This window comes from Cinclus cinclus, chromosome 2 (assembly GCF_963662255.1).
Source record: "Cinclus cinclus chromosome 2, bCinCin1.1, whole genome shotgun sequence".
In the NCBI taxonomy this organism is placed as follows: Eukaryota; Metazoa; Chordata; class Aves; order Passeriformes; family Cinclidae; genus Cinclus; species Cinclus cinclus.
The window spans coordinates 86,822,482-86,836,738 of record NC_085047.1 but is presented as its reverse complement, the minus strand read 5'-3'; the positions used below and the strand labels follow the sequence as shown (position 1 = coordinate 86,836,738).

General features: G+C 38.7%; 1 protein-coding gene across 1 annotated transcript in view; it reads left to right on the top strand.

Annotated features, from left to right (window-relative positions):
- The window catches only part of INPP4A (inositol polyphosphate-4-phosphatase type I A), a 110,501-nt gene that overhangs the window by 54,681 nt on the left and 41,563 nt on the right, over window positions 1-14,257 (top strand). Inside the window, exons 4-8 of the mRNA XM_062487870.1 lie at window positions 8,406-8,467; window positions 10,809-11,027; window positions 11,850-11,894; window positions 13,356-13,474; window positions 13,586-13,702. Coding sequence (XP_062343854.1) covers window positions 10,922-11,027; window positions 11,850-11,894; window positions 13,356-13,474; window positions 13,586-13,702 — 387 coding nt within the window. The 5' untranslated portion in view covers window positions 8,406-8,467; window positions 10,809-10,921. The remainder of the gene's footprint in view (window positions 1-8,405; window positions 8,468-10,808; window positions 11,028-11,849; window positions 11,895-13,355; window positions 13,475-13,585; window positions 13,703-14,257) is intronic.

Sequence of the window (14,257 nt, the reverse complement as noted above, 5' to 3'; positions counted from 1 at the left end):
GGGAGGCAACAGAAGTTAGCAGAAGTCGGTGTCACTGTGGCTTGCCTTAACATGTGAAAATTGGAAGTCAAATATATCAGTCACGAGAATGAGTTAGTCATGAACTTAAGAAAGGAAAGTAATTTGGGATACATCATTCACATTTTCAGGGGTTTTTGTATTCATGCAAAATTTGCTTTTAGAAAAAGTGAAATTCAGGTAAACTTGGGCTGTAGTAACATCCCAGTTTTAGAAGCCAGGTAAGTGCTTGGAGAATTGACAAAACTCTGACATTTAAGTTCATATTTTTGAGCACTGAGTGCTGCAAGGAACTCAGCATTAATATACACTCTGCATTTGCATACCATTTATTTTTTGTGTGTGTGTGATTATTGCTATCATCCCTGCAGCAGTTGTTATTTTTTAAAATAAATTTTTGAAGCCCACTAAACTGCTTTAGTTCTAAAGATTGATCAGTTCTGGCTGCTGAAAACACACCAGTAGATTGTGGTTATGATTACTTGAAAATTGTTTTGAAAAGCCCTATGCTCCAGAAAATCATGACCATGCCCTATAGTAGTCTTAATATTCTTCAAATTCTTGGAATTTTGGACTGAATTGTTTGGTACATCTGGTCTGTTAGTAGCTGAGAGTGAAAGAAAATAATGTTATTGGGGAATAATATGTTGCACAACACGTACTGCAGCTACACAAGTACTTGTTACCTTCTCTGTCTGAATGGAGCATTTTAACCTGTAGTATGTTAGTGTGAGGAGCCATGAACCTTTGAAATAAGTACCTGTGTAAGTACCTTTTTATTTATCCTCAGGTGTTCATATGTTTGCTCATCTTACATGTGAAAACCATCAGAGCAGTTGAAATACCTTTTGTTACTCTTACCAAACATTACTTTTTGTTTCTGTCTCAGAGCTAACATCATAATACCTACTACAAGACATTTATTTTCTCTAATAGCTCTTTTGCTCAATCGCACCTCAACAAAGAATACAGTATTTTGGTAAGGCTGATAGTCAAAACTGGGGAAACTCACAGGAGTTTTCACAAATAGAGAACAATAGTTGGCATATGGTATTCTAATAGAAAGCTATTGATCTTAGATACTTAGATACTGAGATTTGTTATGAAATTCATAGAAATATGTCAGTGACATTTGGTCTGATTTCCTCTTATTACACTTCAAAGACTGTCAGGCCACTAATCTATTTTCTTTGTACTTTGTGTTCTTTATTTATTCCAGTTTTGTGCTACTGATTTGGGCTTTTTAAATTTAGCAGCCAAATGCTGCCAATTTCAATATATTCCAAATATTATTCCAGTATGTTTTAAAGTGTTTGATGATCATCAATTTATATCACAATTCCTACCTACATGGTTGTGTTTCACTTGCACTGCTACAAGTTAATCACAGAACAGGTCAGGTTGGAAGGGACCACAGTGGGACATCTGGTCCAACCTCTCTCCTCTAGCAGGGTCATCCCAGAGCACATGGCACAGGATCGTGTCCAGGCGGTTCTTGAGAATCTCCAGTCAGGGAGACTCCACACCCTCTCGGGACAACCTGTTCCACTGCTCGGCCACTCACACAGTGACAATGAAGTTCTTCCCCATATTCTGGTGGAACTTCTTGGGCATCAATTTCAACCCATTGTGTCTTGTATTGCTTGGCACCAACTAGAGGGGCCTGGCTCCATCCTCTTCACACCCTCCCTTCAGATACTTGTATACATTAATGACGTGCCCTCTCAGTCTCTTCTCAAGGCTGAACAGGCCCAACCTTCTGAGCCTTCCCTCATAAGAGAGATGCTCCAGTCTCTTAATCACCTTTATTGCCCTCCCTGGGCTTGCTCCAGGAGCCCCATGTCCCTCTGGCACTGAGGAGCGCAGAACTGGACACAGCATTCCAGATGTGACCTTGCCAGGGCTGAGCAGAGAGCCAGGATCACCTCCCTCGACCTGCTGCCAATGCTCTTCCCGATGGTCCCCAGGACACCATTGACCTTCTTGGCCCCAGGACACACTGCTGGCTCAGGGACAGCTTGTTGTCCACCAGGACCCCCTGGTCCTACCCTGCAGAGCTGCTCCCTGGCAGGTCTCAGCCTGTGCTGGTGCCCAGGGTTATTCCTCACAAGGTGCAGCACTCTGCATTTGCTTTTGTTGAATTTCAAATGGATCTCTGTCCATCTCTCCAACCTGTCGAGGCCATTCCAAAGGGCTGCACAGCCCTCTGTGGTATCAGCCACTTCTCCCAGCTTTGTGTCACTAGAACTTGCTGAGGAGGCATCTGCCCCTTTGTCCAAGACCTCGATGAATAAATTGTGCAGCAGTGGGCCCCGAATTGAACCTTGGGGAGCACCACTAGGGCCAGGCCTCCTGTAACTTGTCAAGGAAACTATTTTGAGAAATTGGCAGGAAAGCAAAACAGCACACCCCCTTCATTGTGTGTTACAGGGTGATCTTACTGTTTACCCACAGGGTAATACTGGCATTAGAAAGGATTCCTTTCACTGGGATGGCTGTTCCACCGAGGTGTTGAAATGGGAACAGTGGTGGGAAGCATAGACTGTTGTTGGCCTCTGAGGAGTTAGATTCTTATTCTTCCAAACTGCCAGCATCCCACCACTTGTTCACATGATGCCAGAAAGAAATGCAGGGAAGAGCCATGCAGTCAGTATCTTGGCCTGCAGCAACCCTCTCTCCCATTGATTTAGAAAGGTCAATGTAAGCAAACAAATAATTTTGTTTTCCAGGAATAAGAAGTGAAAGCAGCGCAAAGGAATCAAATACTGCAACAACAGAGAAAAAATATTTTGAAAGATACCTAGTAATGTAGCCATTAGTCATAGCATAGGCATGTACTCTGTAATAAAAAAAAGTTTCATAATCAGGAATACATGAACAAAACACAGTTCAGGAACATAAAACAAGTGTTGATGGAGAAATATGCACCAGCAGATTTGCATTAGTAGCTTTAGACTCCTGTTTAGCTATGCTGTCCTAAATCTTAGTAATAACCTTTGTGGAGTATTACTCCTACACTAACATGTATTTCTAGTTTTCTAAATAGTTGACACTGTTTCAAATCCTGAGTCAATTAGTTATATCTTATTGAAAACACATGTTAAAGAATTCCTGCATTGGTGGTTTGTCTTTAGATGCTGTTGTGTATTTTTCATTTATATAAACATTTAAAATAATAAGTGTAAGGATCACAGTGAGTGAGAACAATGCCATGTGGAAATGAAGAGTTCTTGAGAGATATTTTTGTTGTGCCTGTGACCTAAGGGGTCATTCCTTTCCATGTGGGAAAACGTAGTGTCAGGAAAATAAATTTTCCACTGTGACTGCAAGGTGCAGTCCTGTTGCCCAGGTAAAGCTCGGTGATTCCAGAGCAGGTTGTCAGATCCCATCACACACATAGAGGACAGTGCTATCAGTACACTGTGATTCCTGGGTTGTTTTGACCAGTATACATTAACTTTAATTAGTACTATGTTAGTCTGTGGAGTGGGTGAATATTATAGACAGGTAGATCAGGTAGTTCCCTAGACATTTTGTTGTAATCCAGACTTGACCAAAACTTCTGATTACAGATCTTGTTTCAGTGCTTTTGTCCTTCTGTCTTGTCTGTGGTCTCCTATTATTGCCTGTATGAGGGAGAATATGTTAATGCCATTGATCTGTAATCAACAGCAGTATGAAATCTTCAGGAAATGTTATGTGTTCTGGTTTGTCTCCATTTCTGGTCATAAAGTGTTGGGGTTTGGATTTATTTGTGGTTTTTGGTTTTTTTGGTGGGTTTTCTTTGGGTATTTTTTCTCCTGTGATTTTTTTTTTTGTTTGTTTTTGTTTTTGTTTGTTTATTTGTGTCTTTTGGGGTTGGTTGGTTTGGGGTTTTTCTTTCTTCCTTTTTTTGTGTTTTGGGGGGATGCTTGGGGTTTTTTGTGGGTTTTTTGTTTGTTTTGTTTTGTTTCATTGGGGTTTTTTTCCCTGCCTTTGTTCCCCTACTTCACTCTTTATTTCAGCAGGAGGAGCTCAGAGAGGGAGCTGAGATCTTTGTTTTTTCCAACCAGAGCAGTGTGTTTCTGCATTGTGTGCTTCATGCTTATGATGAAAGACTGCTCTAGGAGAGGCAGGTGTTGGGAGGGTTTTAAAAGGACAGTCAAATTCAGAGAAATGTTTCCAGTCCAAACTCCTAAACAGAAAATATGTCCCCTGTTTTCATGGGCTTCTCCCTGTCTGTGTAGGCAGTGTGAGAACCCCAGGTCGTGAGAAGTCATCCCATGCATAGGAAACTTTACCACAAAGTAAAGCACAGCACATTTCTTGGAAAGAGGCTAAAGGTTAATTTGGGGTTAAAGACCATTTGTAAGCTGTTTTAGTTTCTACTGGTAAAGTCACAGAGGAGACTGAGAAGGTTTCAAACTTCCCTGCAGCAAAACTCAGCATTTTCCGTGGCACTGAGCTGTGTTCAACTTGATAAACGCTGTTCTGCAAAGTGAAACAGAGCTGTGCTTTTTCCTTTTTAGCTAACAGACAAATGTGTTACAAATGCTCACTTCCACCTCTGGATGTGCGTGTTTTTGTGTTCCTAGAAGCGCTAAAGGAATAAAAATACTATGATGACAAGCAAAATTAATACAATATCTCATTAAGAAGAATGCTAATTGTATTTCTGTTGTGAATATAGACAAATAGTTTTAATTTGCACAGAGAACTAAGTGGCCTAAATTGCAGTTTCCTGTTAAAAGTACTCAAATACATTGAAGAGGTAAAATTGGGGTTTTAGATTACTTGAGCTTGCTGAAGTTCAAAGTGGGGAAGGATCAAGAAGAAATTTTGTGACTTACAAACTTATCTGCAGCTAAGTGGAATCTGTGGACAGGAAATAAAAAGAAAGCAAGCCACTTCCTGGTGCTGAAATATCCTTTTATCTAAATATCGCTGAAAGGTTGCATTTGGGAATTTCCACATTGTGCAAATACATTTGTTGTATCTTGTGTTGATTTCATTTTCTTGTGAAAGACTTTGCCCTGTTCTTGCTGTGGTTACTCAGAATCCTCAGGGGAGCTTCAGAGAGTGACAAGAAGATTCTTCAGGTCAAATTTATTATTTTTGTCTTTGTTAATTGAGGCTCTGGTGTGTGGGAGAAGGGGACATTTAACCAGATTATGAGGGGAAGCTAGACTTAACAAGCAGACTGAGAAGGGGAGATACAGCCTCTTTGTGGAGCTGAGAATTTGGCAGCAGCTGAGTGTGGGGAAGTAATGTCATTGGGAGGCAAAGGTTCATATTGGATGCTGGCATCACTTGCATTTTTTTGCCTTCCTAAGGCCTAGGTCATGGAATGAATGGACTGAAACTGTTGTCAACCTATGGATCTGCAGTAGACATACTCTGTGTTACTGCCTCCATGAATTTGGCTGGAAGGATCTGACTAAAGGTGCCAAATTCATGGCTTTGACTTTTCCTGTTTTGATCTGTGTGAGATTGGGGACACTCAGTGTCTCATTAAATGAGACAGAAGAGTGAAGTGCATGTCAGACTGTAAAGAAAGTAGCTCTTAATTGGAGAAGGTCTTAGCAGGGTTTAACTGGGAGATGCTGTCCTTTGAGCTGATGCTCTGCTCTTGGGCTGCATCTGAAGCCTTGACTGATAGGGTTGATCCAGACCTTCACCTCAAATCCTTGCATGGTTAATAAAGTTCCTTGCATCATCTTTGAAACAGCTGCTGGAGGTGGGTTGCTGGAATTGCTGAAAGATTTGGTTTAAGCCAACTTGTCAAATCTTGTTTCACTACCATTGTTGTTGGTGGTAATAAAAAAATAATAAAACACTCCCTGCATGCTAGTTATACCAGAGATGGTACTCTTACACAAAAGGCCACATATTCATAACTTAACATAATCAGGCATTTCTTCCTTTCCATTATTTTTTCTGTATTGATATGGTTAATAGAGTGTTAGTTGGAAACCAGGCCATGCTGCAGATCCAAGATGCTGTTTCAGGCAATATTCACTTTCATGATTTTGTGTATTGTTAAAACATTTTCAATCAGAGAAACTATTTATGAAGATATTATTTGAAGAATGCAGTTGTCTGAAGGAGCATGCTTGATATTTCAGAATGGATTTTTCAGGAACAAGAACCCTAATTGGTGAGGTTCAGGGAATGGTCTGGAGAGCCTTGAGACTCTAATTGCAATTCAGGAAGTAACCCACAACTATTTTTTCACACTCTCTTGGAGATGATGGTAAACTTTCAGTAGGATTACAACCGTGGTTGTTGTTTTTTTAAAGCATTAAGGAAACTGTCACACTCTCCCTTTTTGTCTGTTATTCTTTTCATGTGGTTATATCAGTAACATTTAGCCTTCCACCGCTGTTGTGTTTTTTGCTTTGGTATGCCTCTTTACCCAGTCAAATGCCATAAGCCTAGAGTACTATGGCTGTGGAAAAGTAGTCTCAAAGACTTTGATTCAGTCAGTAATTGGAGTATCCTTTTTCTCTTGCTTATTGATTTTTTCCTACAGTTTCCTACAGTTGTGTAAGGAAAAGTAGATGTTAGGCTGAAATAAGGTTTAATCTCACCTCACATGTTTATTTCAGGGGGTGGTTTGATAGGAGATTTTTTTTTTTTTTCCCGAGAAGGGAACAAACCAAAGCACTTTGGCAATGTTTGTTGTTGTACAAACTAATCATCAGGGGTTTATTCTGGGGCTGAGATGATAATCATTTTTGCTTGAGATCTTTTGCAAGCAGGGTGGGACCAAACATCCCAAAGTTTCAGTGCCAGAAGACACAAGGTCCCATAGCTGAGCAGAGTGGCATCAGATGATGACCTTTTCTTCAGGTCATATGCTTTTGTGCTAATAGAGTGCCAAATAAATATTCATATATCAGAAGGGAGGCTTTCTCAGAAGCCTTTTCTGAACTGTGGATGTGGCCTTTACCAATACTGGAGTTCAACAACAGCTTCTCATGTTTCTGTTGAAAACTGGGGTTACAGCAAAGCTTCATGAAGTGCAAAGCTGCACAACTTGCCAACATCCTCTCTCTGCTGTCTTAGTAAGGGCAAAGCCAAAGGCTATGTGTAGATAAATCGTGCCATCTTTAGGAGAGGTTGACTCGACATGAATTACATCAGCCTTTGGATTTGCTGTCTACTTGAGTGGTACCAGTCTTTGGAAACTATCCATTTAAGGATAGGTACCATCTAAGAAAACTGCATGACTCTTAATACTACCTTTAATTTGGTAAGAATGCAATCTCCATTGGTTTTTATCAAAAACATGACCATGAGGTTGTAATTGTTCAAACAATTGTCATTCAGGAGAGAGATCAGAGCATCTGTTGTTTGGCTAAGCACTGAGTAAAGGTAATTCACCCCTGCCTGAGCTAGCACAGATGTAGGAGGGATCCAGTTTGCCCAGCTGCAGCATCAGGACAAAGTGAGTGATCTGAATAATTTTTATAATTAGAGAGGGGTATCTCCATGGGGTGACTCATCCCACCTACCTTGTTCTCTGGAAGTGCCTGTGTCTCATCACTGACTTTACAGAGAACCTGAGTGGGGAGTTGAGATCAGATACCTGCCTCCTATGTTCTTTAAGTGAGATAAAATCTTTCTATAAGTGATAAGAGCTCAGGTAGGGCTGGTGATTAAATCAAGAAACTGAGACTGGAATTGCCAATTTCTTTTACTGTAATACGGGATAAATGGTAGGTCTTAAAAGACATAACCTTTTAATGCAGATGTACTTGAATGAGATGGCAGCATTGTCAAATATGAACCTTCATATGACCTGTAGTAAGCTTCAAAATAATTTGTTTTTATTGTATGCTCATTGCCAGCTGTTTGTAGAAGCCTTCCTCACGTAGTATTTTCACCCAAAGGAGTAGGAGACCTACATCCTGATCTTTTGAACTTCTGTGTTTTGACACAGGATCTTTTCTTGTGACAGCAGCAGTTATAACTCTTCCAAACCACAGTGTTTTGAAAGTTTAGCTGTAGAAAAGCAAACATAGTAAAAAAATGCTGTCTTATACTCAACATATCATACACATTCCTTTTTCTTAATAGCACCAAGCTTTTTGGTAAACACGTTAAAGTATGTTTCTTACAGCTGTTCTACCCACTCACCAAATGTTGACCTGAAGTTAGTCCTTTTCAGCATAAGCTTATTTCTTTGTGCTCCTATTCTGTCTGGGTATTGCTGTGACTAATGCCAGGTGAGATCCAGTAGAAGATCACACAGTTTTTCTATTTTCAGTGAACTTTATTATGAGCACTGGTAATCAGAAGTTAAATTTACAGTTAATCTGAGAATGGTGCCTACCCATTGGTTGTGTTTTATGCAGTTTAAAAAGACTGTGAATTTATGATGATTATTTTGTTAATTTTTTTAGATGTGGGTTTAACTGATATTATGATGTACAAAATCCCCCCCACATGAGGAAAAGAGGCCTCTGTAAGTATGATCCTTGTAAGTAATGTAAAGATGTATCATTAGATGATAAATTAATTTTGCAATTTTAATGAATAGTTGAGGTCTTAGAGAGCCTTGGAAAATTCTTACACTCAGTAATATTTAAATAGAAATATCTTCAAAACAAATTAGATACCTGACCATCTTTTAATTTACCAAGGATTTACCCTTTTTAAGGATGTCAGGAATTGCAGAGAATTTAGCTGAAAAGCAGCCGGGCTCTTGAACCTAGTTGCTGTCTGACCTGTACCTTGGTGAACATGTTAGTTATTCTCTAACACATTTATTTAGAGATTTTAGGGGAAGGGACCATGTCATCCTGTCTAAATCTCTGCAAGTAAATTTTGTATATCTTTTCATGAGGCAGGTTTAATAGATCTACAGACTGTTAAACATCACATTTTATATATATATATATATCTGTGAAAAGAACAAATCAAGGAAAGCCTATTGCTGAAAAAAAGGAAAAAAATAGGAGAATGGGAAGCCTTGGAAACTGTCAAAGAATTTTGATAGAAGTTTTAATTGAATAAATATTAGGACATTCAGTACTATTAGAGAAAGGTTAGCAACTTAAGCATTAATAAATACAATAAAGCTTTTTTTTACTCTGTGTGATCAAACCTTGGAACAACCAGGTTGGCTAGAGAGGTACACTCTTGTCCAAAACTAACTGGACACAGTTCTGAGAAGCTTTCTTTTATCAAGGAGGTTGGATTATATAAACTCCAGAATTTATCCAACCTCAACTATTCAATATGAATTGGAAAACTGCCTGCTTTAATTTTTGGCTGTCAGGTATTATATCAATAGGCAGAGTGTTGTTTTGTATGCTGCCACTGAGTCTTCAGAGTTTTGGGGATGGGATATTCAGAGATCTCATTTTCTGCTTCTTCCATTCAAGAATTATTTTTTTTCCTATTTGGAATTGACTTATGACATATTATGTAAACCTGACTTGAATCAAATTCTTAGTTCTGAGTGGCAACAGACTGGCCTATCTTGTAGACACAGCCCAAATTCCTTCCTCCCTAGAATGAGCTCCTAATTTAAAATCTAATTCCTAAGCTGATGTAGATAGTGCTGTGTTCAGATCAGTTGTCTTACATGCTTAACTTGCATTTGAATTTTTTGATGTCCAGTGAAGCAGTGATGGTTAAGAAGAAGCTTGAGTACCCCATGAAGAGAAGAAGATTCTTTTGAAATCCTCCAGAGGGAGATGCTGTCTAATTAAATTCAGAGACTTAAGCAGGTTGAATGTTCCTTTGGAGGCCTTTAGACAGATTTAAAGTGGTGTTTTAAAACAAAATATAAGCTAGGTGTTCTATTTAATTAGAATGCATCTTGCTCATTGTTAGGTCCATCAACCTAAAGGGAAAATAAATATCCTTCCATTTTGCTGTGTGGTTCAAATGTTTTGTAGAATGAACAGGAGGCTGCTGGGAAGGTGTTACTCTGTTAGTATTTATCAGATTTTACTTCTCCCTTGCTAAATTAATGGAGTTTGTCATAAGAGTATGAAACAAATACAGAAGTTCCCTAACTGCAGTGCTAGCATAGTTGATTGAAGGAACATTCACATTTAAAATCATAACCAAATTTTCTGTAGGCTTTCTACCCTACTGTAATTTTTCACTTCATAGGCATTGTGAGGGGAAGGACTGTCATGGATGTCTGTAGTTCAAAAAAGTGTAGGGTGGAGGAAAAGCACAGATGCTGCCACCTGCCACATCGGCAGGCATCCCTTTTTGCTTTTGCTTTCCACCACCATCTCAGAATTTCAACCTCTCTCTGGCCCACTAAGCTTTATTTATAACTTTCATTATCCCTTTCTCATGGCAGTAGAGCCTAGAACAACACAGTGTGCTGACACTGACAACATTTCCTGCCCTTTTGTTATGTGCTCCACCAACCTGTTGTCCCTTTGTCCTTATCCCTAGTGCTTCCTCTGCGGACAGAGGCCCCATCTGACAAATTTACTTGTGCTCCCCAGGGATTAGAAACCAGGAAACCTCATTAAGGATGGTTTAATAACCTTGACAAAGTAGAAGAGCAGCTGGTCTGTTAACGTGTCTCTCTCAAGCCCCATTCTCTGACAGAAAAGTTTTCTTGCACGTGGTCCAGTTTTCAACAATTTTCTGTAAAATGCTAGAGATGTACAGTTCATGCAAATGGAGTTACTGTGCATTGGATCTGCCTTGAGTATTTTATTTTAATGACCTGAAATTATTTGATTGGCAGCAGGCTTGCTGCTGTTGAAAAAAACAGTAGCTGATGGTGGCCTAAAATTTTGGTGTATGTTTTTGCTTTCTCTGTTGCTTAGCATGGTAATGTTAGTGGAGTAGCAGTTGGACACAACGTGCTGCACTCTGCTGCTCTGTGACACAAACATCAGTAAAGCCAAGCAGCAAGAAAAGAAGGGCTCTTCATGAGAAAATGACAGCACGAGAACACAGCCCCCGCCATGGTGCCAAATCCCGCACTGTGCAGAGGGCCTCCACCATTGATGTCACCTCTGACATGGTTGGCCTTTCTCTAACAGGTTTGTTCCTTCCCGTCAGCTATTGCTCTGTTGCTGCTCCTTTCAGAATCTGCCTTGTGCTATAATGTTGGCTTTTTTTCTTTTAATTGCTCAAAGATTTAGATCTGTCTGGTCATCTGAAGGTAATGAGATAAAGGAATTATGCTAAGAAATTCCAGAAATCTTGAATTTGCTACTTTTAAAATAGACAAAACATTAAAATCAGAGAGGAGTTAAAAAATTAAGTTAGATTTTGCGTAGTTATGTTTATTATTCAAAAATAAGCAATGGGGAGAAAATAACAAAATAATGTCACAGCCTTGGAAGAGTCTTGGCAACCCCCTTTTTTGACATTGTATAAAATTTTCAAGAGAGTTCAGGGAGCTGAAGCTTGTCTCCCTTGTCTCTTATGGTTATTAAATTAGGATTCAAACCCTCAGAGGCTTTCTTTCATTAGTGAGAGAAACAGGTACTTCTAGATTTTGTCCTATGAACTACCACAGATTTAATAATTTGGAGTTAATAGTGGCTCAGGCTTTAATCCTATCACTTTCTATCGAGATTAAGCATTTAATATTCCCATATTGCATATAATCTCACATAACTTTACATATTTTAATATGTTTTATAAACTGAGATCATCCCAGGTATTCCAAATAATTATTAGATACCAAGGATTAATGTTTTAGATACCAGTCATATCTCACTGAATTAAAGAATTTTTTTTTTTGTATAAAATGTAATTTCTTTCTCTGTGTGAATGCACTTATTGCACTTCAGGAAAGAATTCACATGGCAGTGATGTGAATTGGCTAATCTTGTGTTAATTTTTCTGATTTACAGGAAACATTCAGGATCCAGATGAGCCGATTTTAGAGTTCAGTTTAGGTAGGCTTAGTGATTTTATGCTAGTTTTGAAATGCATGCTACTGAGTATGTGTGGGGTTTTTTAAGTGTTGATTTTAAAGTGCATTTAATGTAGTAAGGTTTGTAACTTTGCTCTGATTTTTATGGAACTGTGGTACAGTTTTCACGCTGCCTGTACAGTATCTTTTGATAAGCAGTCAGCAGTTTCATTTTGTGAAGTTTCTATAAGTCTGTAACTAAAACATCTGTCTTATAAAATGTTAAATGTTTACTGTGTGAATATTATTATTATTATTATTATTATTATTATTATTATTATTATGTTTACTTTGTTTATGTGAAGATGCAGTGATACTGCCTTCACTGTCAGTAAATCAGCAGTTCAGGTCTTCAAGCAAACTGAAGATTTGCTGGAAACACCATTTTAGGGCAGAATGGTTTCTAAGAATTGTGAATTACACACAACTTCCTTCCTGGAGCCTTTGCTGTCAAGTGATAATGCAAGATGCAGAAGTGACCTGAATTCTAAGATGGTTGAATTTGGACAAGTAGCTTGTGCACTGACTCACCTCACTTGAAGAATAAGTGAAAAATACTTTCTTGATGAAAATTCAGTCCACATTTTTCAACTGCAGGATAGTTTTCTTGGCTTAATAGTGGAATAGTATTTGGAAAGTTATGGTCTTTACAGTGTGCTAATGAAAAATTATAACATTTTCTCAGTTGTGTGTAATTATGTTATGAATAATAATCTTAACAAGCATTCTCAGAGCTGAATAAGGTACTTCAATTATTTTCAGATAAATTAAAAATATCTAGAATTACAAAGCTGTTTAGCTAAATTTCAGGATTAACTTTCTGCACATAGCTGTAGGAGAGTTGGGCCAAACTGTAGTTACCTGTATCTTGTTTGGCTCTGAAGTTTAATGTAATTTTGTAGAGTTCACTCGCTGAAATTTTTGGAAGTTGTTTCCTACTCACCATAGTCCTTTCCCAGCAGTTAAACTCACTGTAACCTTTTAGAGGAAAGAAATAGCTGTCATCTTGCAATTGCAAGCTGGTTTTCCTCAGTAGTGCTGCTTGATCAATGTTCAAGTGCTTCTGCTGGTTGTCCCTGGGCAAATGCCATATGATAATGGGCTTAATGGAGCGTGACTTCAGATCAAATGCAGCCACTCATGAGATTCCCAGGGGAAAACCTATGCATGTGGGCTGTTAAAATGAGCTTGCCAGGGGGTAGATAGGCATGTATTAGAAGAGAACAAGTTTAAATTGGAGCTCTAGAGCTTGGAGCCAGAGTGAGCTGATTGCACGATTACTGTTTGCATGCACAAAGATGAGTGATTTCTGCTTTTATAGTCTGGTGGTAGAATGAATATTAAGCCCTTGTGTATATATAATGTGGTTTTATAAAAATGTAGTCGTACAGCAATATGAAAAAGATCCTGAATATAAATTTATTTATCTGTTGCATACCTAAAGCTTGCAGTGAGCTGCTAACTCCATCGCTAGATCGAAAACCAAATAGTTTTGTAGCAGTGAGTGTAACTACTCCTCCCCAGGCATTCTGGACAAAGCATGCGCAGACAGAAATTATTGAGGTAAGTGCTGAGGTACTTCTAGATTAGATTTAAAATCAAACTAACACAGGAATAATTTCTTCCCTATATATCACCTTGCATTAAATTTTGGCTTTTTGTTTATAATTACAGGGAACAAGTAATCCTATCTTTCTAAGCAGCATTGCCTTTTTCCAAGACTCTCTTATCAATCAAATGACACAAATCAAACTTTCCGTGTATGACGTCAAAGATAGATCTCAGGGAACAGTAAGTGTTCTTTATTCTGTTGCCTGCCCAGTCAGTGTGGAGCAAGGAAATGATAGGCAAAGAGATAAAATTACATACAATTTCTGAGAAAACAAAGGGATAGAAGCACTGATCATACAGAAAACAAGATGGGTAGGGAAAGGAGGAGTAAATGAGACTGGCTTAGCAGAGTGAGAAGCATTGCCACTTTTCTCAATTAAGGCTTCTCTGTAGCAAGTTTGGAAACCATGGGTTTAAATTAAAAAGGTCCTGTCACTTGTGCTCTTACATTGTGGACATCTTTAGTGAACTCGATAATTAATAGGATCCAACATCCCTAACTAAGGCTTCTAGCCTTTGCTAAAATGCCATAATGAACCTGTTCTTTGGAACAGAGTGCCTGAATTCCAAGAGTCACCCTGCCCTGATACATTGGATTTTGTTCAGGGGTAAGGTTTGTTCCTTTACTGAAAAAAACTTTTAAGTGTCAGCATCCCATGTTGCTACTTGGATCTGAGGGCAATACAGGCCATTTATTCTCAGGCTGAGAATAAGCTCTAGGGAAAAATGAATACC